The sequence below is a fragment of the Astatotilapia calliptera genome, chromosome 10 (assembly GCF_964374335.1).
Source record: "Astatotilapia calliptera chromosome 10, fAstCal68.1, whole genome shotgun sequence".
NCBI classification, from domain to species: domain Eukaryota; kingdom Metazoa; phylum Chordata; class Actinopteri; order Cichliformes; family Cichlidae; genus Astatotilapia; species Astatotilapia calliptera.
The window spans coordinates 30,168,500-30,194,747 of record NC_137431.1 but is presented as its reverse complement, the minus strand read 5'-3'; the positions used below and the strand labels follow the sequence as shown (position 1 = coordinate 30,194,747).

Sequence of the window (26,248 nt, the reverse complement as noted above, 5' to 3'; positions counted from 1 at the left end):
TAATTTATAAATGCAGACATGTTGCCATCAGTCTGAATGTGTCTTTGCCAATGATCTCAACTTGAGGGGATTCGACTCAACTGGCTGCCAGCTGCTTGTACTCTGGTTATAATCCTGTAGAAGGCGGCTGCTGAGCACAAATGTTAATGTGTGAATGTAAATTTCTGCTACATATCAAGTGATTTTCGATGATTTATCACAGTTAATTAATGTATTGTCAGAAACAGATTGCATGTAATTTCCAAACTTGACCCCATTCAATCTCAGAGCGACAGCATGCTGACTGTCTTATGGTAACATTTGTGTGTTGGTATGCTTGACAGTCTCATTTTGCAGCAAAAAATAAATAAATAAAATAACAGAAGTAACATAATTTGATCTTATTGGATAAAACTGATACTGATAAAATTTAACTTTTTGCACACATTGTGATGAGTGGATGATACATGTGGATGACTTCACCCTGTATATGACACATTCTTATCCCTGGGTGTTTGACGCTGCGGTTCAGTCACGTGTGACAAAATATCATTTAAACAGCTTTTTTTTTTTTATTCAAAGCAAAGAGAAAAATAGAAAGAAACCTTGGTTAAAATGTGTGTATTTCATATGCTTGGCCTATTATGCAGGGGCAACATTTCACCTGATGCTCTGTTGTTTTCCTGCAGGTGAGTCCCGCCTCCTTGAGTGGGCTGGAAGTCTGCTCTGATTGGCTGTGTCTAGTTGAGCTCAGGTAAAGTCTACCTGCGAGCTACAAGAAAAGGGAGGGCTGTGGATTACACCATAGCATTCAGCTCCAGTAGGGCGTTATTAACGTTAGTAACTGTATATGCACTTAAAAAACAAATTCTGAAAAAAAGATAAACTTGTTTAAGCAGAAACTTTAATGGCAACGAGTGTAGGATTGGCCATGAATCCGCCCCACGCGACTGAAGAAAGGGCAGTTTTCACGCAGCTGAAGCCGGTGAGGATGTCGGGAGCGGAGGGCGCCGAGGACACGTCCGTGTTCGAGGACGTCAAGCCCGCGGTAAGAATCTCCCCCAACCCGCTGAGCGCGGCCGGGCTTCAGGAGAGCCGGAGATCCGGCCTACCTGAGAGTTTGAAGGTGTTCGCTGCTTTTCGCAGAGGATGGGAACCACGTGCCGCTTTAGGCAACACGTAGTTGTTTCTGGCATAAGCAAACAGTAATAGTCATGTAACTGGCTGAGGGGCTAATGTGTGTCGTGTTTATCAGGCTGCTTTTTCATGTGACATGTAGCAGCTCACCTGTAAAGGCGGGCAGGCAACAGGTAGAAGTCCTGCATAGAGGCGCAGCTGATGGGTTAAAAACAATTGCAGCTTGGAGAAACTTGTGGCAACTTGATGCGCTATGCGGTTTTTTCATCATATACTATAAGGTTTTATGTGGATACAGCGGGGAAAGCCATGCACATTCCTGCTAATATACTTTTGGGGACGCAATACCAGGTGTTCTAGCCTGCCCTTGTTGGCAGTTGTTTTTGCTCTCTATATGCTGTTAAATGAAAAGCTACATACATGTTTGCTATGTTTATTTTTATAATCTTTCACATTAACAAGTGAAGCTGAGTACATGTGCACATTACACCTTGTTTCCTCAAATTTTATTCACCATCCCTACCTGTATATTTTTTTATCTTGGGGTTTTGGTCACGTGATATAGCATCAGGTTGAAATTTAGAGAACTCTGCAAAACAGCTTCTTCTATATTAATCACTGCAGTGCTTTGGAGAGCTCACTGTGCAAGGCTTTCTGGGGATACTTCCTGAAATTCCCAGCAAGCATCTCATGGTTTATGTAGATATATACACGAGATACATGGGGTGCCTAATTGTTTTCAGAAAATCATAAATGCAAAAACAGTACACTATTCACAGCAGAGACATGACGACGGCATTAAAGTTAAATGGCTGTGAAGCACGTGTTGTTCCTGCGTGATCGCAGCAGAGCACAAACAGAAACCGAACGCCTTTGTATGGTGCTGAGTTTGGTCTCCTGCCACATATTTGGTAAACAAGTAGCTGATCCACAGACCTAAGGCTAAAGCCACTCTGCCAGCTGCACGTGACCAACAAAGCATAGCCAAAGTGGATTTGACAGGTTAAAGATGTTTGCGGTCTGTTCCTGGCTTTTATTCCATAGGTTCATATATGCGGATATGATACACGTTTCTCACAGGCTGTGTCTGCACGCAATAGGTTCAGCCTGAAACATCATTAGCAGAGTGGGCTGGATTCAGGCTGTGCCTTTCGGCAAACATGGGAGTAAAGCATACATTAAAAGCTTTTTTGAAAAGGCTCAGTGGGCTTTGCTACTAGACGGGTGCAAACATCTGTCCACAGCCATCAACCATTTAGATATCTGCATGTTTGTACAACTTGAATGAAGTTCATTGTGCTGCTGTGGTATGGAGGAAAATATTTGTATTATATTTTCTAATGGCAGATCATTTGTTTCAGGTTATGCTGCTTCAGTTTTTGCCTGACCAGCACCATCACTGAACTTTCAGTGGTGATGCTTTATATTTTGTGGCTCTTCTATACGGAACTATTTTATATATTCTGATCAAAAACTATACATAAAAAAACCTTTATTCTATATAACAATGACCATCGCCTATTACGCCTGCTTAGTAGTTAGTTATTCCAGAAACAAGGCAGTGCTAAAGCAGATATTTTTAGACAGGATTACCCTAAAACTGAAAAGCTAGATTTTCATGAACTTAATTGAGAGGGAGAATACTGGGCAAGGAAGCACAGGACACCAGCGTTTCCTCTATTACAGCTGTCTCAATGAAAATCACTGTGTGAAGTAATCAACCTCTAAGACATGTGAGAGCACTGTGTGTAGCCGCAAAAAGCTTAAAATGATGAACCCTGTCGTGCTCCGCGATGGCTCATTTCAATTGTGTGTCCATGAAAGGGAGCGGAGGAACGAGCAGAGAAGTTTTGAGATGCTGGGACGAACATTGGTATTCTGAGTTAAGCCATCATGCTCAGGTACTGGATAAGGCAACTGTGGGTAGTGTGGGTGATTGATTTTTAGTAATCTTTTTAGATTTTCATCCAGTTTTCTGTACGACTTGGAAAACACGGTCTACCTTGTCTGCCTATCTTCCTGCAGATGTATTTAGAGCACAATGGCTGCCATAAACTAAAGTATTTTACAACCTAAACTGGTTTGTGTTCTTGTAGAATTCCATGAACTGAAATGTAAAATGTCTGAAAGCGTGAACCCAGAAAAAGAAGCGTAGATTTTAAACTGTCAGTCACTGAGATGATCACAAGACAAAAAAGCGAGACTTGTTTGTTAGGTTCCAGATATGATCAACTATGAAGGTTAGCATAGAAGTATAGTTGTTAATATCAACTTTGCCACTGTTTTCTCCAACAGTGTGACTTGTGTCAGTTTCGGCAGTTGCGTCAATGTTTGGCTCGTGCAGCCAGAATTCAGCTGCTGTTTTGTTTGGTGCTCATTGCTGTAACATGCAGTGGTCTTTGTGGAATTATACGAGAGCTTAACTCCAGTGATGTCGTGACAAACGTACGTTGCCCGACCTGTCTGAGCAGGGCTCGCATGTCCACAGGCCGCCCAGAGGCAAAAGAGAGGATGATAAAGGTCGACCTCGTGAGAAAGTCACGGTGGCAATGAAAACTCAGTGGGAATGGTCGAACTCCAGGACTTTGAATGGCTGGAATATTCTCCCCTTTGTTGTTTATAGTGTTGCTTTTCTGTAGCCATAAAACAAAATTAGCGAATGAACTCACTGATCTTGAGACGTGCTGTTTGGAAAATGTTTCAAAGCAGATCCAGCAGCTTGGTCTTCTTTAATAAGTCACAGAAAATTCATTAAAGCTAGTCTGGGTCCAGCTGATCTTTTTAGCTCGGTTTTGGTAAACTAAAGCAAAAACTTGACTTGTTTTCAGAAGTTAGTGGCTAACTTGAGGTTTGGATTCGAGATCATTGGTTAACCACATGCTTTCTGCTTAAACTGTAGTTGCTTGACAAGGCTGGTGAAAGAATTCTATATTTAAAAACTACCAGTTTAATAACTTTAAGGACCACCACTGTAAATGCCACGTTGTAACCTTAAAGTCCAGCTCTCTGGATAATTCATGGATACTCGTACTCCTTTGCAGATCCGTGCTCTTTTTCTCTGGCCTGACTCATAACTGATAACTGGACTTTATTCTCTGGACTCTCGACTCTGCAGCGAAATGCCGTCATAACATTAACGTGGGCCTATGTAGACACTTTATGGCTGATTTCCGGAACTTAACTCCCTGTCATTGTGCACTTTCATGCACAGTTGCGTACTACCTCGAAAATGGCCCACAACTTTACTAGTCTCGGCTATTAACACCCACCTCTTTTGTGCCCGTATATTTTGGACACCATTTCATGTATTGCACACTTTTTTTTTATATACAGAAACTTATCATGTGAGCACAGGACTCTTGAGTTTGGTGTTACAAATAAACACTAATAGTTTAACATTATCCCTTTGTTACTGTTGTCATCGTGCTGTATCCTCTCCTTCTATTTACTTTAAGCATATTGAGACTAGTTCTTTAAAAGCCATACATTCCTTGTGATTACACGGGCATTTATTCAGCCTGCACATAAATCTGCTTGATGAGTTTGAAAGGAATTCTTCATTTATGTTGCAAAACCACAAATCTGAAAAGCTTGAAGGGTGAAAAGCTGTGCATTTTTCTCTTGTAAATGATGTGTCACTATTAGAAAAGAACCAGTCCTTACAGGCATCAACATTTCAGCTAAGGTTTGACTGTTCATTACGGTATTGTTGAGGCATCATTTGTGTCTTTGTCAGTCTTCTGACACACTGCATTTTTTTAAAAACTTGAACAAATCTGTTCATGTTCTTAAGTATTAATACCGGAATAAGTAACCGATATGAAACTTGTTTCCAGATTCTTTTGTCATTATATCACCTGTGGGTTTCCTGTATGACTGCGCGCAGACGACAGGGTAGGTTACAGAATAACTTAATGGAGCATAGATCAAGAGCATGTCGCCAGTCACGCTGAATGCTTCCTGAAGATCAATATTCAGATACGGCTTTATAAATATTTTAGTTGTACCTCCTGGGATACGCGTGGTGTGTTTGGGTGTATCCTTCCTGTGCCATGGTTTTGACCAGACTTGCCTTCTTTTGTGAACCCCGGTCTCCCCCATTAGTTTATAGTCGCACAACCCTTCCTTTATATGGCCCTCGCGGCTGACATGCAGCTGAGGTCTGAGATGGTTTTGGTTTGACTAATGATTTGACTTCCAGGACAACACATGCAGCTGAATTTGCATCTGGGCAAGTGTCTGCTGACTACGAGTTTCGACTTGCAGGGATCCCTACAGTGATCGGTGAAAGGAAGTTTGCTGTGGGGAAACACTTTTATTTGCGTTATTGAGAAATCTAGGACGATTTTCTTTTGTCTCTATCTAAAGTGAACTTAAAATTTATCTAGCTCCAGGAACTCTTCTTCTACTCGTATATTTATTGATTTTTTTTTTTTCATCTATAACATGCGTGTTATTGTGCTCACCTAACTGCCAGTTTTGTCTTGTTTTTTTTTGTTTACTCAACCGTCACTGCTGTTGATTGCCATTGTGTGTTTTGTAGCCACATATCAATAAACAGGTTGTCTAAAGACAAACGCCTTTGATTCATATGGGAAAATACATTGTAGGTTCAAAAGTCTCTTTTTAATAAACCTTATTGTATTCACACCCATAAATCAGTCTGATCACACTGCATCTGAGAGCAACAAGAAACCTAGGAACAATTCCTAGCATGACTCATGCTTTGCTCTGTTCACTTTGTTTGGTCTGCTGATGTCAGCTCTCCCCATCATGCCCGGCTGTGTTACCATACCAGACAACACATGCTGCCCGCAGACAGTCATATTCTGCCATTTCCTAATGCTTATTGTCTGCAAACTCATCTACCGAAGCTGCAAAATCTCTTTAATGACCACCACTGTTTACCCTCTCGCTCGTCTGGAAAAACAGTCAAAACTGCTTTTGTGAGGGAAAAACAAAAGCTGAAATCATTTTGTGGTGAGACAAAAAAAAATCTCTGTTATCTCTAAACACGCAGTGAGATACTGAACTTCCTCAATTTCTTCAACCCAACTGCCGGCTAATCTTGAGAGACCATTTTCTGGAAGAACAGGGAACAAAGACCGATAAGAAATAAGAGACAGAAATAGGATAACGTGTGAAAAAGGTCACCGTTTGGGCAAAGTGGTAACAGGAATATAAGGAAAGTGTTATTTCCTTTCCAAAGACTTTGCCTCAGAACGGCGTAGGTTTACACAATGATTAACAGCAAAGACAGAGACTTATAAGTGCTAGTTCATGCTGCAGGTCATTGCTAGAAGCAGAGCTAAAATTAAGATATGTAAATAAAATAACAATGACCACAGAAGGGTTCCTGAGGATTCTGCCTAAACATCGGTTTTGCCCTCTTTTACCTCAGAACTGTAAACCAAGAAAAACAGTCCTTATTCAAAATTACTGTTTGCAATTTTATGTGTCAGTGCAGTAGCATATACAGTATAGTAGTGTGTCTGTATATACAGTTTATTAGCTATGCCACATCATCAGTGGCATATAAAATACCCCCAAATTTTCCAGATTATGTAGTTGTAACAAAACTATGCAATAGTTAACGCATGCTTAAACATCCAGGTAAGGAAATCAGACACTAAAGAAGGCACTTGGGTGAATATTGAAAGATTTCTCACCCTCTTCACTCATCTTCAGATGTTACTAAAGCAGTGAGGCAGTACATTTTTAAAACAAAGCAAATTCTGCTGGCTTGTTTCACTTTGCCACTTTTACCCTGGAAAGCTCGTCACTTTCTTGGGAAGTCAAACACGCTTCTATTTCTCTGTGATCATCCGTGCCAATAAAACATCACCGTGGTATGAAAGGTCTTGTTGTTGCCCTGATGACCTTGTCATGATTTCTGCTCTGTTGATTCCCAGCCAGGGAGCCCTGACGCAGAGCTCTGTTTTTTATGGAGATCCAAAGGCGAACGACCATTGCATTCCTGAAAGCCATAAAAGAAAACTGGCGTGCAGACGAAGCCATTTGTTTTGCAATTAGCAGGAGGAGGGGGATTGACCCTGCAGCTTGGAGGTTTTCAGGGTTTGAATCAGGATTCACACGGCTACTCTGTGCAGGCGGAAAACGACACTATTCTCGATGATGCTGGCATGCGTGTGGTGGATCTCACAGATATTTTAGAGATGAATAACAATATTTATATTGAGGTATGCCTTACAGCTAAGAAGCAAAGAATGTGGATGTTTTGAAATCATACCAGCTTGAGTATGACTGCAGATATGTTCAGTGTATTAGAGCCTCACGCAAGCTTGATTCTGAAGGCTAATTTTCATAATGAATGGAAACTTGAGGTTGCAGTGACTGTGAAGGGAAAAATACCAACAAGTCCAAAGACAAGTATATGCTGCTATGTGTGAACATTATTACTGATGAGTAGTGTAAAGTTTTTGCTCATTGTATTAGTCGGCCTTAAAGGATACAGTGGGCCTTTAAGAATGGACGTGAAATTGGCCAGAAGTGTGGAAACTCCCACTCTGCCCCATAAACCTGAACACAGCTGATAAGAGATTGTTGTTATCAGGCAGAAGGATTCATAGCAGAACAGTTATACATGTTCTCCAATTATTAACCAACTCAGTCTTTGCCGAGAGATATTCTCCTCATTTACCACATAAAACAAAAGACTTTCTGAACTGTAAACCACTGGACTCCTTTGAGATCACCGTGCTTCTCTTGTTAATGAATTAAAGGCAAAAGAGAAACCCAGAATAGTTGTAGGGCAAATGAAGGAAATACGTCCTCTTATGCAAAGGAGAGGGTTTTAACCTTAGCCCTGTTTATGGGGCTGAAGTGATAACGTTAAACCTTTCCTGAAGTCTGGTGAGAGTCGAGACAGGAGAGTTCTTGCTTTTGGCAGGGACTCGTTTTAAGTCGATTGCATTTTTAAAGCTCTTTCAAAGTTGGTCAACTTAAAAATATGTACATTCTGTGCATTTCCAAGTAGCTGGTATTCTCTGTAAATGTTCTTTGATGAGAGCCCTAACCTTTCTCTTCATGCCTTCATGAAAAGAGCATATGGAGAGTTTGCTTGTGTTTGTATCAGCGTACAGATGCTGACAGGAAGACAGATCAACATCAGTCCAGTAAGGGGACATGACCAAGGGCACCCAAAGGTGACAGCTGCCAGCACCCCGGCACTACAGAACCTGTTTGTGTCCCATCGTGAAAGGAGCTCTCAGTCAGAAGGAAACAGAGAGTCTGTTTTTGTTTTCACTTTTTTTTCTCCCCCTCAGTAAATACCCAAGACTTTCGTTTCACCAGGTGCTCAGATTCCACTGATGACAGGGCAGTTTACCGGCGATGAATGGCGGCCATCTATCCTAGCCCTGCAGGAAACACGCTCTAACAGTAATACGCACATACAAATGTACACACAGAGACATGTGCATATAGCAATATGCAAAAAAGGCACGGAACGCCGCTCACGCCAGTCTTTAGTACTTTGTTTCGTCCTCTCAAACACAAGGAGTATGCTTATTCGTTATACAATGACTTTTTTGAGTTTGTTTGGCGAGGATTAGAAAAGAATCACAATGAATAATAAGTTAAGAATAAGCCAACAGAAAATCAGAACCCACGTACACGACACAAATAATACTCCCATTTATTCCCCGCCCTCAGGTTTATGTTCTTGTCATGTTTATAGTACTAATCACTGCATCGAGGCTGTTTGGAATGCATGATAGGCATTTCACCAGTCGCTGATAGTCACTTCAGCGACTGGTGCATTTGGCCAAAACTCGTTTTCACTGTAAAATCAGTTTTGCTCATTTTGAATTCATCATAGATTTAGTTTTCCCTTCTTAATTGTGCCTCTTTAATTCATGCATTTGCCTATTGTTTCTGTTGTTAATTGTTACCCACCATCAGTAAAAACAGGGATGCGCCTTTTAAGTAAATTGAATTGCACGTAGTAGAAATTTTCATGCAGCATACACACATTCCTCAAGTTCAAGTGCACACAGACCAATAACCACCCAAGGTTTGTGTGTGCAAATACATCAACAGCTTATTAGCAGAGTGTGTGTGTGTTGGTGTGATGATGGGGCTGGCACTGGAAGCAGCGCTGCAGAATAAGCGCATTGAAACAAGCCCGCTCTGCTCTTTTGTTCGGTTGCAGGACACGACCTCCAACGCATCAGCACCTCATTAGGTCATTTGTCCCAAATGGCTCGTTTCAGAGCGGGATTTTACTGCGAGCTGTGGATTTGTGATCTCCCACGGAAGGGGCGTAGTTCATGGAATTCACTCTCCCACCGATCGGGTCGAGATCAGTTAAAATAATTCTTGTCTTCCAATCTCGAATCACCCCAAAAAGCACTATAACTGGTGCTGAAATAACACGTTTTTGGTCAGTGAACATTATGTTTCAGTGACTGGCAGAGCGCAGTATTTGGTTTGAGTTTGTGAGTTTATTCTGGAGTTTGGAAATCTTTACAAACAATCTCTTTGAATCTAATCAGATGTCCCCGTTAGATTAGCTGCACTCATTCAGACATAACTATCACTTTCAGAATTAATCATCACTTTTACCGCTCAGGTGGCTTTCTCTCCGTCTCTTCTCCGGACCTTTGTTCTTCCTGATTCCCCCCACCCCCACCTCTCTTTTTAACCTGGTCGCTCCTCCCTCCCATCATCCTGGGTGTATATCTGTCGTCACTGTGCGGATCAGATTTGTCTGGCAGGTCTATTTTTACCTGACAGTGTTTAGGTTTCACTGCACCTTTCTCATGCCTTCAGCCTTTGTTTTGGTTTAGCTGTGAGTGCTTTCTCCCCTTTTTTTTTTCTCCCTCCTCCTCTTCTTCGTGCATCAGACTGTCGGCCACACCCATGGAGCCAACTCTCTACCTGTTTGTGTGTGTTAGCATGCTCGTGTGAACTTTAATTTGTCAGTAAGTTGGTGTGCATGAACAGTATGAAATTCTGCATGCATATGTACAGCATATAAATAGCCTGCATTAAACGGCTTTGTGCATTTATGATCGTAGACACAGTGTGTGGCTTCTGCAGTCTAGATCCTTTTTTTGTTTGACAGCTTGTGCACCTCTGAAGGAGCAATAGTCCACATGTAGACTTTAAATGAGAAACGGTGCCAAGGTGCACTTTGGATGAAAATCAAATGTTTTCCACTTAATCAGAAGAAAATATCTGCAGTTTATTTTCTTCTTCACTCTGTCTGTTTCATCCTGTCACCTGAAAATGGTTCTTTTGTGCTCCAGCAGACATTCTGGTAGTTGTAATGATAAATGCTACCTGTTGCATTGAAAACCTGTGTAGCAGACACCCATACAGTGTCTCACTTTTACAATTTTCTTGGCCTCCTCCAACTTTCAAGCCTTTTTTTTTAATGTAGACCTCACCATCTTTAAATTAGCGAGAGGAGTACAAATAAAAAATACAGTCATAGAGATGTAAGTACTGTGGATCAAAATTAATGAGGTATAAGGTGAAAAATGGGTTTTATAACCTTCCTTGTGCAACTTTTAGTGAGTGAATTGCTAAAGTGGGATGCCTTCTATATGCATCACTGTGAGATATCTGAGAAATCACAAGTTCCTTGAAAAAGAAACTTGTTAGGAACAAGAACGCTGCGCAGCTGGGGATCCCGTCACTACACGGAACCAGATAATCACATCTTATTTACACAGAGCTAATTAGCTACTAGTTATATAATAGGGAGTTATTAACAAACTAATTATCAAATATAAAACCTTCCTTACATGCAAAGCCATTAATGATCTGCCTTCTCATCTTACCATTTTTGATCCAGTAGAGTTCTTTACTCCTATAGTTAGAACTAGATTATATGGCCTGGAACCTTCTCTTTATTTATGCTGCTATACGTCCATCGGGACCTCCCATGATGCAGTGCATCTCTTCTGTTTCCTTTTAATTTCCAGGTATTTGCCTGGCACTGTTGCACGTCATTAGTTTTGTCTTCTCTTTCAGTAGCCTGGGCTTTTTCATCTCTGTCTTCTTTCATTCTGTACATCAGGTCTACGATTACAGGCCCCGCCAGCCTGTCCATTGTTGGTATTGTTTGTTGTTTCTCAATAATTTTTTTTTTTTGCTTTTCCCTCTCTCCCAACCGGTTGCAGCAGATGGTCGCCCTCTCTAAATGTGATTCTATTGGACGTTTCTCTGTCTAGTGCTCGGTCACGGGGAAGTTGTCAGATTTGCTTCTTTAAGATGACAAGACTTGAACAGACTATGTAAAGTGACCCTAGATTACTTATGTGCTTGGTCTGCCACTGTGTAAATGAAACTTAACTGAAGGTTTGAATCTATTTGCATTTTTTTTTTCCTTACAATTTTTTTATGGAATTCTACCTGCGTTGCTCTCGCTGTTGGCTGTTTGCATCTTCTTCTCTTTATCCCAATGGAATGAAAATGTAAAACACGTCCCTTCCTTTGTCCCAATGGATTTTTACTGGCAAAAGCCTGCTGCGCAGTGAAAGCAAAGGGGCAAGGCTTTCAGCTTTCAGCAGGGAAGCATTTGTTTTTAAATGTGTATCACCTGTAAGAGTGTATGCATGTTTATATGACAGTGTCCAGGATTATTGCTGCAGCTGCATAATTGTCAGTGAATGATCATTCAAGCACATAGCAGGTGTGATGCACTCTAAAGGCCTGGAGGCTACAGTATTATAAGGTTTACTTGTAGGTGAATTCCCTTTTTAGCTATCTGCCCCAACTGTCAATTGTGGCTGCTTGTCAGGACATTGAGCTTCAGTAGGAAACAGGAATGTGAGCTATGACGCAAGGAGGATGCTGGGAGAAACAGCATCCTCCAACCATGCTGTGTTTCCTTTTTCATGGAATGGGTGTAACTTTCTGCATCCACGTTCACCAAATAATCTCTTAAAGCGCTGATCAGATTAGGACTCAAAAGCACATGAAAAGAGTCCAAAACTGTGAACATGGAAGTCTGTCGTAGATGGATGGGATCTGTGAGTTTTAACAGCAACAGTCATGTGCAAATCTCAGGTTATGATGTATTGTTATTTAAAGGGTGTGGTAGGATGTTTGTGAAATAACTGTGTGAATGTTTTTTCCCCTAGTTTCAGTACACATTTGAAGTATTTCTGTTAACTTTGCGTCTCTTTTCTTTTTCAGATTCAACTCGAATTAGACAAATACCTTCCCCAGCACAGCAGTCCTCTACTGAGTACCCCGAATGACACTACCGACAAGAAGTACAGACGAGAGAGCGCCTCCGTGGTGGACGAGTACTTCGCAGAGGACAAACCTGCCACCCCATACAGCCTCAACATCAACGTCATCCTTCCCAGCACCACTCACCTCCGCACAGGCCTCTACAGGCCCAACACCAAGACCCTCACACCACAGCAGATCAAGACGGAACCCGGGATGGAGGTGCCCTGCTCCATCCCAACCAGCCAGGCCCTTCCAGACTTCACCTCGGTGTTCAGCGTGCCGCCTGTAGTCAACAACGTTTTCATAAAACCGGACATGAGCGCTGGAGGAATGGTGAACGTGACCACAGGATCTCAGCAGCAGCAGCAGCCAAACTTGGTCACAGAGCTTCACATCGGACCTCCACCTCCACAGCCGCAGGTCTACCACATGCCCATCGCGAGCAGTGGCGACCTCACCATGACCCTATCGCACAACAGTCCCTCACCGCACAGCTCCAGCAGCGGCAGGACCATGCTGAACCTCAGCAACGCCACATTGCCGACGACCAACGGCAACTACATGATGGCAGAGCACCAACTGCCACATCATCATCCCAGCTACTACCAGCACTCTCCAAACAACTCATCCCAGCACACAGCGCCACACAGCCTACCGCCTTCGCCACCAAATTCCCAGCCCGGAAGCCCAGACGGCCAGGCAGAGCTGCTGAGCCTAGCACCCCAGGGTCCACCCCCTTACCAGCAGCGTATGGGAGGAATAAAGCTAGCGGGGATGTCTCATCATGCCATGCTGATGACACACGGCCAGGGTGTCTTAACAGGTCCAAAATACAATAGGCGAAACAACCCAGAGCTGGAGAAGAGGAGGATTCACTTCTGCGACTACCCAGGTGGGTGGTCTGTTTTTATATCACTATAAACTATGGTTTACAACTGAAGTTTCTCCATTAGAAAGTAAACCCACGTAGCTGGTTTTAACAACGATTCTCTGAAATGAAAATAAAAATATGAGCCGATGTGAAATGAAACTACGTTATCTGACTTCACTTTCATTTGCATGTCCTATTGTCTGGACCGGTATGTACCATTGTGATGCTCAAGGCAAAACAGTTTCCAAAATCAACATGAACAAGTCAAACCTTGCAGCTTACCAGGATGTACGCAACACATTGATTTTTGTGCCTCACCGCATGCCCCCAAAGCCCAGTCAGGGGCAGCTTTTGTCTCGCTGTACTGGGATCTTACTGGTGACATCACCTGAAAGCGCGAAAAGTGGTACACTTTGCCGGCTCAGGGCAGTCGGTGCTTCACTTACAATCTTTTCTAAATTACCAATGGGACACACAAAGCATGGTTCAGTCAATCCCATATCTGCACACATGAACTAGTCCAATTCCCAGTGTCACTGAATGTAAATAAACTCTATACCCAAAGCAACACACATGCAAATCTTTCGGCAATGCACGGCTCTGACCTGCAAACGAAATCCTCACAGTCATTAATACTGTGAGAGAAAATGTGCAAAAACCAGGCTGAAAGCAAACTTTGCATCAGTTACTTTACTCTTCGTTTTATAAATAATACATATTATCGTTGTTCCTTTAACTGTTCATTGCAGTAAAGACTACAACCTGTTGCTATTCAACTAAATTTGCAGTTAAATTAGAAGCAAGATGTTGCATTATGTTATCCAAACAGTGTACTTTTAATATGTTATGAGTAAGTAAACACCTAATGATTCATGTTGAAGACAGATTTTGTGCTGTGTCCTCCTGTCAGCTGTCCTCCTGGCTTATGATCCTCTGTTATTTCCTCACAGGCTGCACCAAAGTTTACACAAAGAGCTCCCATCTGAAGGCACACCAAAGAACACACACAGGTAAGAAAATAATCTCCCCGAGGGCTGAAATACAGTCTTTGCTGTTATTTACAAATTTATACCAATTTTAATTTAGGATTGATTCACCAAACATTCAAAGGTTGGAAGTTAGTTTTTTAACTTTACACTGTAGGTGGTGAAGCAGCAGCATGCTGCAGTCATGCATCTTTGTCATCCTCTAAGTTCAGTTGCTTTAAGCTTATTTATTTGTGCTTTATGTCGGCGCCAGTTTCGATACACCCAGCAACAATAATAGAGATGATGTTGATGAAGAAGGTAAACGCAATGAAAAGAAAAGGCACAGAAGCAACATATTTGAGTTTTTGTTTTTTCTGCGCCGTGTTTATACATGTTCATACCTGTCTACGTAGCGTCCCCAGTGAAAGAGAACAAAGGGCCGAGGGAGGAGGGTAGGACGAAGAAAAGAAGGGTTAAAAAAAAAAAAAAAAAGAGGAAAGACACGCAGTTAAATAAAGGCCAAACCAGTTACTCCTGCTTTTCAGTTCCTGAAAGGAAGGATGGAGGAGGAGGAAGGTAGGGGGTTCGGAGAACGGAGCAGGGGGGCGGAGGGGCTGGTTTCAATGTATTTCCCTTCTGTAAGATGAAACCTGTGAATTCCCAGAGGCCCCAGACCTGGATTTTGAAGATTTACTCATGCGATTAAAGCTGCAGAGCTCCTCCAGTGTGAAAATATTGACAGAGCGAAGCGTGAACACGTGAATGAACAGACAAATAGAAACAGATCTCTCTGCGGTCATAAATAGATAAGATGAAATTTTATGGATCCCAGTGGGGAAGTTGGGCTGTTGAAGCAGCAGGATGCAGCAGCACAAAAGACAAACAGGCTTCGAAACATGCAGTGAGAATGGTAAACAAAACAAGAGCAATTAAAGAGTACGCTGACAAGTGTGGACCTCAGTGGCTTCAGCCGCATGTTTCAGCGCCTGTTGTTTGTGAAAAGAAAACAAAGTAACCTTTACAGTATTTACTGTATCACTGGCTAAGCAGTATTTTTGGTTGTGGCTCCAAACCTGCAGTTTGTTACGATATCATGACCAAATGTAGACAAAATTCGGACACTTTTATTATGACCTACAATGTCGAATTTCATATTCTGCCCACGTGCGTTAGATCTGTGTCATGAGGTGTGACTTGCAGTGAATTTATGAGTTGGCACGTGCAGATACCTTTACAAAGCAGAACAAAGACGTTCACATGCCCACACACACCTCGCAGTGCACGTCCCATCCTTATAATCATCTGGCAAGTCGATGCGGCTACTAAATGCGTCTTACTAGCAAACCGCAACTGGACGTAGGCTGAGTGCGTGATGGAGTCATGGGCATTCATTTCAAAGAGTGCGTCACGGTTAGCAGATCCCACAGCAGCAGACATGTCACTGACCAAGGATTCCTGGTTTACTTGTTTTGGTCAGTCCACGGTTCCCACCGCAAGGCTTCGCTTGCTGTCTGGCCAAACCAGGCTTGTTTGGTCTTGTTTTGCATTCAGTTGATGACTCATAAGTTGAGCATGTAAAAGAAACATTGCACCGACTGTTCTGAACTCCAGGAAATGTTTAAGGCAAATCAAAAGAAATTTACAAAGCTAATGCAAGTATTTGAGGCATATCATGACACAATACAGTATATGTGACACAAGGTTTAGTTATTTTATGTGTATTTCCGTAACAAATGTGATTTGCTGGATGGATAGTCGTTTTACATCGGCCTTAAAAATAGCTTGGCTTATCTATTGATTAGGCATCTGCATACTGTGCTTGTGGAGTGCCTCACAGCTGCGTTCTAGGCCCCCCTTTTATTCTCAGATTTATTTGGGTTGCTGAACTTAGTCACACACATGAATCGGTGCATAATATTGGACCTTAAATATAAACCAAACACTATAAAGTTGCCACTGACTTCACACTGACCTTTTTAAAGTTACATTACAGCATTAACCTTTCTATAATTGGTTCTGTTTGCCTGAGTTGAAGCAGTCCACACCTTTAACTCATAAAGAATGCTGTATGTAGTTTTCTTATCAAAGAAATTGAAAATAATCTATTTTCTAGAGAGATTATCGTTATTTTATTATTAATCTACACATAGTATCTTAACAGGACCTGCCAAGTTTAAACCCATGTTTACATTCTGTAGATCGATAGATAGATAGGACTGATAGGATTGCAGTGTTTGTTTACTCGGTGTGTAACTATGAACCAGTCACAAAATCAAAAGTGAGACATTTACCGAGAGTCGTGTCTCCCACCGTTTTATACCACCGAACCAGCAGCTACTCACGGTGTTCAATGGTGATAAACTGGCTGTTATTGATCCCGATTAACCCAAAAGTGTTTAATTGGGATGGCTCATTAACAACTACATAGTAATGTACGCCTGCATGACTGGTGTCAGTCTGTGCGTACAGGGTTTCCTGTGAGGTATTAACACATACGTTGCATCAACAGTCTGCCGGCACAGAACCTTTAATGTGGTGAAACATCATCCCTCATTTATGTCTGTTTCAGTTCACTGCCAGAGAGACAGGAGTTGTTTTTCTTAAGGCAATAGTATCAGGAAGTCCTTTGGGTGTGTGTGTGTGTGTGTGTGTGTGTGTGTGTGTGTGTGTGTACGTACAATACAATATTCTATAAGTCTTTCACAAAGCATTAGTCATGTTTTCCCAGGCTAACAGACTTGTGCTTTTGCAACTTACTGCTAACAAATCATTTGCTGTAGACTGCAGGTCCCCGGTCTGGGCTTGGGTTTAAATCTATATACACATAGGGTCCAACAATCTGGTGGCTCATTGAGCTTGAAATCCTCTTTAAGTAAAGATCTTTATGTTCAGATTCCCACCCACAGATTAAAGATTTGCATGTTAAGTGAAATGGAAACTTGAAATTGCTGTATTAGTCTGTCTAGTATGGTCTAATGTTCGTACACAGACCTTTTGGCTCCAGTTTACTTTTACATGTGACCAAATCTTTGGTTACTTTTCAATCCCTCTGCAACAAAACTTTAAGGTACTTTAATAAGCTATAGTTACTTAGAGTTACTTTGTTACCCACTACAAAAAAGATAATAAGACAACTAAACTGAAGACTAATAATAACACATTTGCATAATAGGAAATAATAAAGGCCATTAACATCATCGAATGAGGTTATAATTCAATCATAGATATACATTTTTGGTTCGTTATATGTTATTTCTTTTGTTCCTTCCTTCCTTATTCCTAATAGCCATTACGTCTCAATCCTGGTGAGTTTACAGGCATTAACCTCTACATCATAAAGTTGCTTAAGGTTATATAATAATGTGTAATTAATAGTTAACTTTTTTCTTTTGCAGCTACAAGACTGCTAAACAATATATACCATAATATTGTGCTATAAGTGTGTATAAGCTTCTTATTCCCTATAATCTCATACTTATATAAAGATCTTAAAAGAAAGTGTTACCAAAAGGACAAAGAAACCCAAATTCATAACCACTGATTAGTCAGATATGTAGTAGCTGCTTTGGTGATATAATTATTCAAATAATGGAAGTTAGTAAATCTTGAGGTATAAAGTGCTGATGTACTAAACCAGGACATGAAGTAATAATATTTAGGAGTAAAGTGTAATGACTAATGTAACGTTAGGCTTACTTATGTTGAAGATTAGACTTGGAAATTGTATAATAGCTTAAGATATGACACTGCCATGATATATTGATGCTGTCACAATATATTAGAGTCAATCCCACAGGACACGTGACTGTTACATATCCCAAGAGGAAGCCCTAAAATATATTGTTATTACAATCTTTTCATAGATTACACCTTATGGAAAATAAGCAAAATATTTCCTCTAAAGTGCATTTAGTGTGTCATTTTTAATTTTATACAGAGGAAGGGTCGGGCTATGTAATCCACTACTGTGATCAACATTTAACAAGATGGAGCACATACAGGTCGCCCATTTGAATGAGGAAGAGGAAGAGCAGCTAAGCGGCCGTAGCCCAGGTGCCCTCTGTGGAGGCAATCGGCATGAACCCCCTGAGGGAGCATCTGATGTGAATATTGTTTAAGTGCATCGCTATCTGTGCTCATCGGCACGTCTGTGATAACAGTCTGCACCTCCCACTGGTTCGTGGGCGTAACCTTGACCGTGGCCTCAGCAGCCACTCCAGCTCTTCACATTGGCTTTTGCAGTTGTGTGTGTGTGTGTGTGTTTACATGTGTGTGTCTAAAGAGTAAAATACTATCAGTTTGATTAGGGAACCCTCCAGCCCTCTTTACAAACACAGAGTGAGCTGATAAAGCCAAGAGGTCCACAAAGAGTTTATTGGCGTCCTGAAGAGCCTGAAAATGTTTGCTCTTTGACTCAGTAAAGCCAGGTAGAGGTGGTTATAAAATGTTATTATTACACTTCTGGTATATTCTACTTGAGTGTGCATTGCCATGACATTAAGCAGAAGGTATAGAAATGCATTAGGTTAGAAAATCTGTTGTTTTTTTTATGGACAAAAACAACTTGGAAAAATCAGTTTTGTGCACAAGTTAAGACCCAGATCGTCATGATTCTGAATGTGTGTGTTTCATGCATTCATTAATATATGGTAAATGGCCTGCATCTGTATAGCGCTTTACTCAGTCACTAAGGACCCCAAAGCGCTTTACACTACATTCGGTCATTCACACATTCGCGATAGCAAGCTACATTGTAGCCACAGCTGCCCTGGGGCACACTGACAGAGGCGAGGCTGCCGGGCCCTCTGACCACCACCAGTAGGCAACATGCCCAAGGATATTTGGCATGCAGCCAGGAGGCAGCCTGGGATCGAACCACCGACCTTCTGATTAGTGGCTGACCTGCTCTGCCACCTGAGCTACAGCATCCCATGTGTGCATTCTAGAGAAAGAGAGAGATAATGGCGTTGCCGTTTGTAATCGGCCACCTGATCAAACAGCTACACAAATGCCTGTGAAGTCTTTTGAGTACTGGTACCTTTTAAGAAGCGTCCCTGTTAAGCGATTTAAAAATAGACAGCGAAGTCATGCAAATTTCCAGTTTCCACTTGAACAGCGCTGACAGCCAGAAAAAAGTTAAATTCTTTGTGAAATGTCTCAGTATTGTCAAAGCTCAGTTTTTCTAGTGCATGAGGTTCCAATACATGATGGATGTGTCAGTTTTTACCTTCTCATGCATGTGTAGTAAATCTCCCACAAACCCATTTTCCCCCCTTTGACTAAAGGAAGGGATCCTATGCAAGTTTTTTTTTTCTTCTTTTTATCCACCGTCTATATATGCACCAGTCAAGTCTGTTTGTTCTGCGTGTGTGTGTGTGTCGTATTTCACCGTCATGTTTGCTGTAGCTTTCAGGGATAATAGTCTGAGAGAGGCGTCTGTGCTTTTCACCTCATCAGCGCAGCTATAGAGGAAAACCAAACACACCTGTGGGTTGAGAACCTAAACCTTTTATATGGAGACATTTGCACTCCACCTCTTCACACACATCAAGTGCGGTTACCTCTAGAAACAGGATATTGCCCTCAAAGGAGGCTGGAGTGCCTGTAATGTGGGGTTTCGGGGCTGGTTGGATTGTTTAAAATTCATTAACGTGTTCATGATCATTTAATTTTTATTTATTTAGAGCCGGTTAAGAACATGAGTAATCTCAAGGCACTTTAAGGTAAAGATGCTTGAAAATAGTAGAGAAACCCAATGATCCACTGAGCTAGCACACTTGCGGTCCTGTTATTTTTAGCTTGTACCTGCCCAGAAGAGTGGCTGGACTAACTGAGGACAAAATATTTGGAAATGTGAATTGCAAATACACTTTTTTTTAGGATAAGACGCACAAAATGTTGTATTACTAATAATACATACAAATACTTCCTTCCTGTCACCTAAATTCTCCGCCCGCCCTTTGCTCTTTGGACCCACTCACTCCATTAATGGCTGTCACTGGTGATTGATGGTCAATAACAGAAGCTATCTAATCAGCACAAACAGGGCCCATGCTAATAATGAGCACTTGATGGCCCACACAGCCGAGGAGAGGCACACTCCCTCGACACTGCCTGATAGGTTACCTCAGCCTATCAGACAGAACTTAGAGTCTTAGAAATTATACTTTATGGCATTGAATATCTACCGGATTGCTTATTTGGAATGTCAACAACACTACAGTCTATTGACAGTGAGCAAACAGTACAAGGTATAAAGCTATCACTTTTATTCTGCATTGGAACCAATAATAAATCTAGTCTGGATACTTTCCTGGAACTGGGGCATTTGATTTAGGAAAACGCCATATTTAAACTTTTAATCAGGGCATGAACTTTTTTTTTTTCTTCTTTTGGAAAGCACCGACTCAAAGTTGAAGGAATCTGGCCTGAGCAGACCTTTATTGTTTGCTTATCTCCTTTTCACTTATGTTTGTGCTCAGGCCTCGCATTGATTCCTGAACATTAATTTCCACCTTGGCTATGAAAGATGACTTTTTTCCCCCTCTTTCTCTCTTGTCATGTGCATACCAACCCTTTCAACTGCGCCTTTTTTTCTCTTTGTTGATGATTAGCTCACTGTTTGGCAAGAGCACGTTGCGGCACAGCAGAGAAATGTCCATGTTTGGGTGGGGTAAGATAACTGTCGTGCTAGATTTACTTAACTCGTTATTCCACAGTGTTTTGAATTCCCATTCTACAGGTTCTCTGTCATTATACCTCCTTACCCATTACTACCCACTACTGTTACCTTATAATTACAGGAGCATAATATGATTTATGTCCCAGACAATCAACAATTCAGGGACATTGTGCTTTTGCAAGAGTTCAAGTTGTACTTTCTCCAATAATCCTTTTAATTTTCTCTAAAACATGGATTTAAAAAAAAAAAAAAAGCAACTGATGACATGAAAACAAAGCAGGCTGTGAGCCTATAGGGTTACACAACACTAATCTCGTTTTTACATCCACACCTCTGAACAATTTTGTTTTCAGTCTCCAGCAAATGGCACAAAGCCATAACCTCCCCTCCGAAAACAAAAAAATGGAAAAGTACAATCTCACAATTACATTTCTTAATGTGCAGTGTGACAATCAAACACTGCCACACCTGTAACAACGACTCGTGCTGTGCTCCGAGACTCCTGACACAAAGGCCGCTTTCAGTGGTTACAGATAAACTGTCTTATTGATGTTCACTCGCTTGTGATGGGATATTAAAACAAGTCTAATTCTTGTGAAGGCAAAATACTTTGATGATAATCACATTAGAAAGTTGACAGAATGACATAAAGTTGAGCTGATAGAATAAAACGAGCTCCATCCATCCATTTTCTTCTGGTTATCCAATTCAGGCGCTCATCAGTTAAATATTATCAGAGAGGAGACAGACTGCAGTGCTGACAATGGTTTCGGTGCGATGTTTGTGTGGAGTTTCTTTAGGATTCAGAAGTAAAGGAATGATGCAAGCACACAGAAAATTGGTCGTTAATCTTTAATGCTTTGAAGTCATCAAGTTTTACTGCAGAAAAACTTGATTTGCTGCTGTTATATTTACAAAAAAAAAAGGAAAAGCAACCTTCTTAACTTTCTCCCTCGTATGCACCAAGTCTGATAATTGAAACTGTAGCTGAAAATGTCCATAAAGTGAGCTGGGATGACACGCACGCACACACTGCTGCAAGGTCCTTGCAAAATTTCTTTGATTCTTTGTGTCTTTTTTCATTTTTCTTCTGTTAATTCATGTGAAAACAAGTTTTTTTTACTTTTCCAACTCAAATCTTTCCTTTCACAATTTGACACTTGTTTTTATGCACACCACCGTCACAATGGTTGAACCCATTGTCTGAAACACTGTTTCATGAGATTTTTATCTCGGTTTAGTTTCGCTGAAGTCAGACAGGAGTTTTTACAGAAGGAAGCAGTAAACACCAAAAGTGCATGCTAACTGCCATTCAAACAATCCCCCCCACATTTAGAAATACAACTACACACAGACGTCATACAGGCACACAAGTCTTATTGTGAAGGGATGTTATTTTTAGAGTGCTGACATCACTGTAATATTTCAAACAGCAGGAAACAAACCGCCAAACATCAAAACACTCAGAAATATATGAGCTAAAATTATATCTGATAGAAAACACGATCTGGTATGTTAAAGGAATTTTCTTTAGCACTTATGTTGAATGACTGAGTGTGGGAAAGTGGAATCGCTTTCTGTGGTGTGTTCAAGTAAAGTTGGTCCTTTGACTGATGTGTACTCGAACTTGTCTTTGCTTTAAGAAATTTAAGAAAAAACCTAAAGTATGTAGCTGACGCCTCTGCGCTCTCCTCTTCTCTTTTTGCAGGCGAGAAGCCATACCGATGCACATGGGACAACTGCGACTGGCGCTTCGCTCGATCCGACGAGCTCACCAGACACTACCGGAAACACACCGGGGCCAAACCCTTCAAGTGCATCGCCTGCAGCCGCTGCTTCTCACGCTCGGACCATTTGGCTCTGCACATGAAGCGTCACCAGAACTAAACCAAATATACCTGCATATACAGACACACTCCATGTTGCATAAAGAGACAGCCGCCTGAACCAATCAGCTTTATAAGAGTCAGAAAGAAAACCAAAATCACCCCACCCCCAAGTGCTCTGGTGTTTAATTTCATGAGTTGTCCAAAAATCAAATTAAAAGTTGCACCGCACGTGAAGTTTACCCGTGGATAAACTCCAGCGTAGGTGCTACACCAACAAGTTTTTAAATAAATAACAGACCTGCATATCTGTTGTCAACATGTCGGGTGAACAGGCCTTACAGTTACTAGCTGCTCTCTCACCCGGTTAGTTTCATTTGTTGTTCAAACAGCAAAGGGGATCCAGGCAGATGATAACAGAACAAGACTTTTGGAGCTGCTCCATGTTAGATAGAAATCTGTCTGCAGTCAGTCGCTGCAGAGTTTGCTGAACTCTCACACCAGAGCCGACGGTTTAGCAAAAAAATTCGACCACTGTGGTGATTTTGGAGTTTGTCCTAAATCACATGCTCTCTCACGAGCAGCTCGTGAATCTCGATTCGAATCCCTCCCTGCAGACTTTGCAATCAGGACTTGGGACTCTGATCAAATCCTGGAAAACTTTCTTCTGCTGCATTTTTAAAAAGAGTAAAGAAAAAAAAGAAAACCACCAGCAACAACAACATGAACGTTTCAAACAAATCTGCTGCCAACATCATCATCATCTTCACCTCTGTCACCGCCTTTTATCGATTGAGGTATGAACTGTAAGTAAGAGGTGGAAACACTTGCCTGTCCTCTGTACATACTTGTTTGTAAGTGTGCGTATGTGTGTTTAATAATATGACGAATGTATTGAAATTTATACTTGACAACTTTTTTTTTTTTCTTATCGAATGTCTTATCCCACTTCAAAACTTCCTTGTGGTAGAAGGGTCAAGGGTCTTTTAAAAAACAAAAAGAAAGAAAAGAGAAAAAAAGATCAGTCGGAATCAGAAAACTGCACGGAAAAGTTAATCATCTCCTAGTTCTGCATGTTTTTCTATACAGGTAATACCTGTTGAGCTCACGGAGCAGCGCAATTTGCCAATGTTTGTATCCATGACATTACCTGTTGCCGTGGCAACGGAGCTCCTATGACAACAGTTTGGTGTTTGCTTGCCTTTTCCATTCAGCGCTGTTTTTCACCCTCTTTTTTTTTTCTCTCTTTTTGCTTAATTGTCCTGTATTTATTCAACACTTCAACCCAAGAAAGATAGAGATGGGTGGATAGCTCTATTATGTAATCAGGTTTGTTAATACGCCGTGCGCCTGGTACATTACGCTCTCACAGGCGGCCCTATTAACTGAAAGAACAGGAAGTGCACATTCACATGAATGCTTAGCATTTAATCGATGGGGCTGTTGCATCTTTTTGACTTTTATTTGGAAAGCATAGAAGGCTTTTCGCCCCCACACTGTTTTTGAGCAGTGCTCTTCCAACATGCTTGAGCACTAAAGAAGGGAAACCTTCACTATTCGTGGAAAAATGTTATCAAGTAGTGGATGCTGTAAAGTGAACAGCACTAAAAGTCATCTTCCTGAAAACACGATCCTCGTGGAGATCTAAACCTTCTCAGGGTAAAAGGATTAGCAGCTGTGTCGTGTCCTCGTGTGGCTTCTCTTCAGAACAGACTTAAACGTCTTCCAGTAAATCTTGCACGCTGATCAATAACAGGAGTGCTGCTGGAGTTCATACTGTTTTTTGTTTGTTTTGTTTTTCACCATTCAGAGGCAGTGAAATGTTTGATCTGCAGTGGCAGTGAACTTTTTCATGCCTCAGTTATAAACCAGCAGGCATACACCCACTACGTTTACCTACCTTATTTTGCAGAGTTCACTACAGGCTGTTTTTATCACTTTTTTTCAAGCATGCTGCTTCTCCACAGACCAGATCCACCACCCACAGAGTTTCAGCACAACTTCATCACAGAGACACACCCTTAAAGATATTGACTTGGGGTCTGTTGGGTCTTTTTATATGACATAGGTGAGATGGAGATTTCTAAAATCTACTGTATAGTATGTTTACATTACCTGTCAGATTTCTTTCAACTGGGGTAAACTGTAAAGAAATTCGTGGGCTTTTGTGATTCTCCTTGAGCCTTTTATCTAAACGTATTTAAAGCGAGGCCACTACATTCTCAGATTATTATTTTAGGGTCTTTGCCTTACAATATAAAGCGCCTTGAGGGACTGTTATTAATGATATTAATGAATTGATTGATACTTGGTGAGCATAGTTTTGGTATAATGTGCACATTAAAGACAAATTGTACTCTAATATAAAAACAGTACAAAATCTACACTGATTATTACAACAGAAGACGACAATCTTGCAACCAAAGAGGTTTTTCTAAGTGAACGGTGCGTGCACACCCACTCTCTTTAAACAAATAATCCAAGAACGTAACAGTGGCAGCATTTCAGAGGTCCAGAATTTGGATCCTGTAATAAGAACAACTGCCGTCTGCAGACATGTCAAAGCTGAAAATGATTAAGAGCTGTCTATGTTTTTTTTTTTTGTTTGGTCTTGTCGTGAGCCCTTAAAAAAACAAAAAAACAGGAGGGTTAAAATATAAAACAAATACAACTGCTGTCAAAGTGGAGCCAGAGAGTGCAAGACTCTGTCTGCAGTGGAAACGTGCAGCATTCAAAGTGAAGCAGCTGAAAAGGAAAACATCTGTTGTAATCCCTACTGCTGCTGTTGCTTTCCCAGGTGTCTCGTACCATTAGCACTGTGCCTCTTTGTTCTTTTAAAACAACAAACTTTGTGAGCAAATACTCAGCCGTACTGGTGTTTTCTTATCTGTAACGGGTGCGTGATGCCAGAACATTTAAACAGTCGCATCGTCCTTATTGTCATTTTAGCTTGGCCCTGTTTGTATCGAGAGGCTGAAGGTTCGGCCCAGATCCCTGCAGGGGAAACGCATCCTGTTATTTCAAATCTGATTGTTTTATTTTATTTTTCATCCCAAGGAACAAGTTCTCCTGTCTCTCTAAAGAAGGGAGCTCTGACCACCCACTGTGTACATACTGTAGTTTTAGCTTCATCGAAAGATTTTGTAAATATTTGTTTTACTTCCTATTATAATATTGATATTTTTTCCTTTTTTTAAAATAATGGGATTTTAGATCAGCCGTATGTGAGTTTGTTTAATTTTGTTTTGATACTTAATGTGTGTAAGAAAATTATCAAATTGTTTATGTTCCAATTAATAAGAACAATGGTTTATTTTGCTTTTTGTTTGTGCAGTAATGATGCTGCAACAAAATAATAAAAATGTTCATAAAATAATAGATTATCTGGTGTTTCTTACATTTTTTCCAGCTTTCCAAACTCTTATATAGGAAATAATTGGTGGACACGTTTTAGATTATTTGTGTCGCTGCTGTAAAAACAGTTGTTATAATGAAGAATCACTCTGACAAACACTTCAGTGCCACACAGCAACCAGTAAATACCACATTCATCAAGTGGTCAGAAATAGGGCTG

At 41.1% G+C, this 26,248-nt stretch overlaps 1 protein-coding gene across 1 annotated transcript; it reads left to right on the top strand.

Annotated features, from left to right (window-relative positions):
* Window positions 1–492: 492 nt before the first annotated feature.
* klf5l (Kruppel like factor 5 like) lies at window positions 493–26,052 on the top strand. The gene is made up of 4 exons (XM_026182518.2): window positions 493–1,027; window positions 12,286–13,219; window positions 14,149–14,208; window positions 22,557–26,052. The coding sequence occupies exons 1-4, from the start codon at window positions 887–889 to the stop codon at window positions 22,733–22,735; spliced, it is 1,314 nt and encodes a 437-aa protein (XP_026038303.1). The 5' UTR covers window positions 493–886; the 3' UTR covers window positions 22,736–26,052.
* The last annotated feature ends 196 nt before the right edge of the window (window positions 26,053–26,248 follow it).

What these genes read in the sequence shown, in the direction of transcription:
- klf5l (XM_026182518.2), top strand. Translation starts at nt 887, where the DNA reads ATGGCAACGAGTGTAGGATTGGCCATGAATCCGCCCCACGCGACTGAA. An exon ending in TCACTTCTGCGACTACCCAG is followed by an intron (nt 13,220 to 14,148) that starts GTGGGTGGTCTG and finishes ATTTCCTCACAG; the next exon opens with GCTGCACCAAAGTTTACACA. An exon ending in ACACCAAAGAACACACACAG is followed by an intron (nt 14,209 to 22,556) that starts GTAAGAAAATAA and finishes CTCTTTTTGCAG; the next exon opens with GCGAGAAGCCATACCGATGC.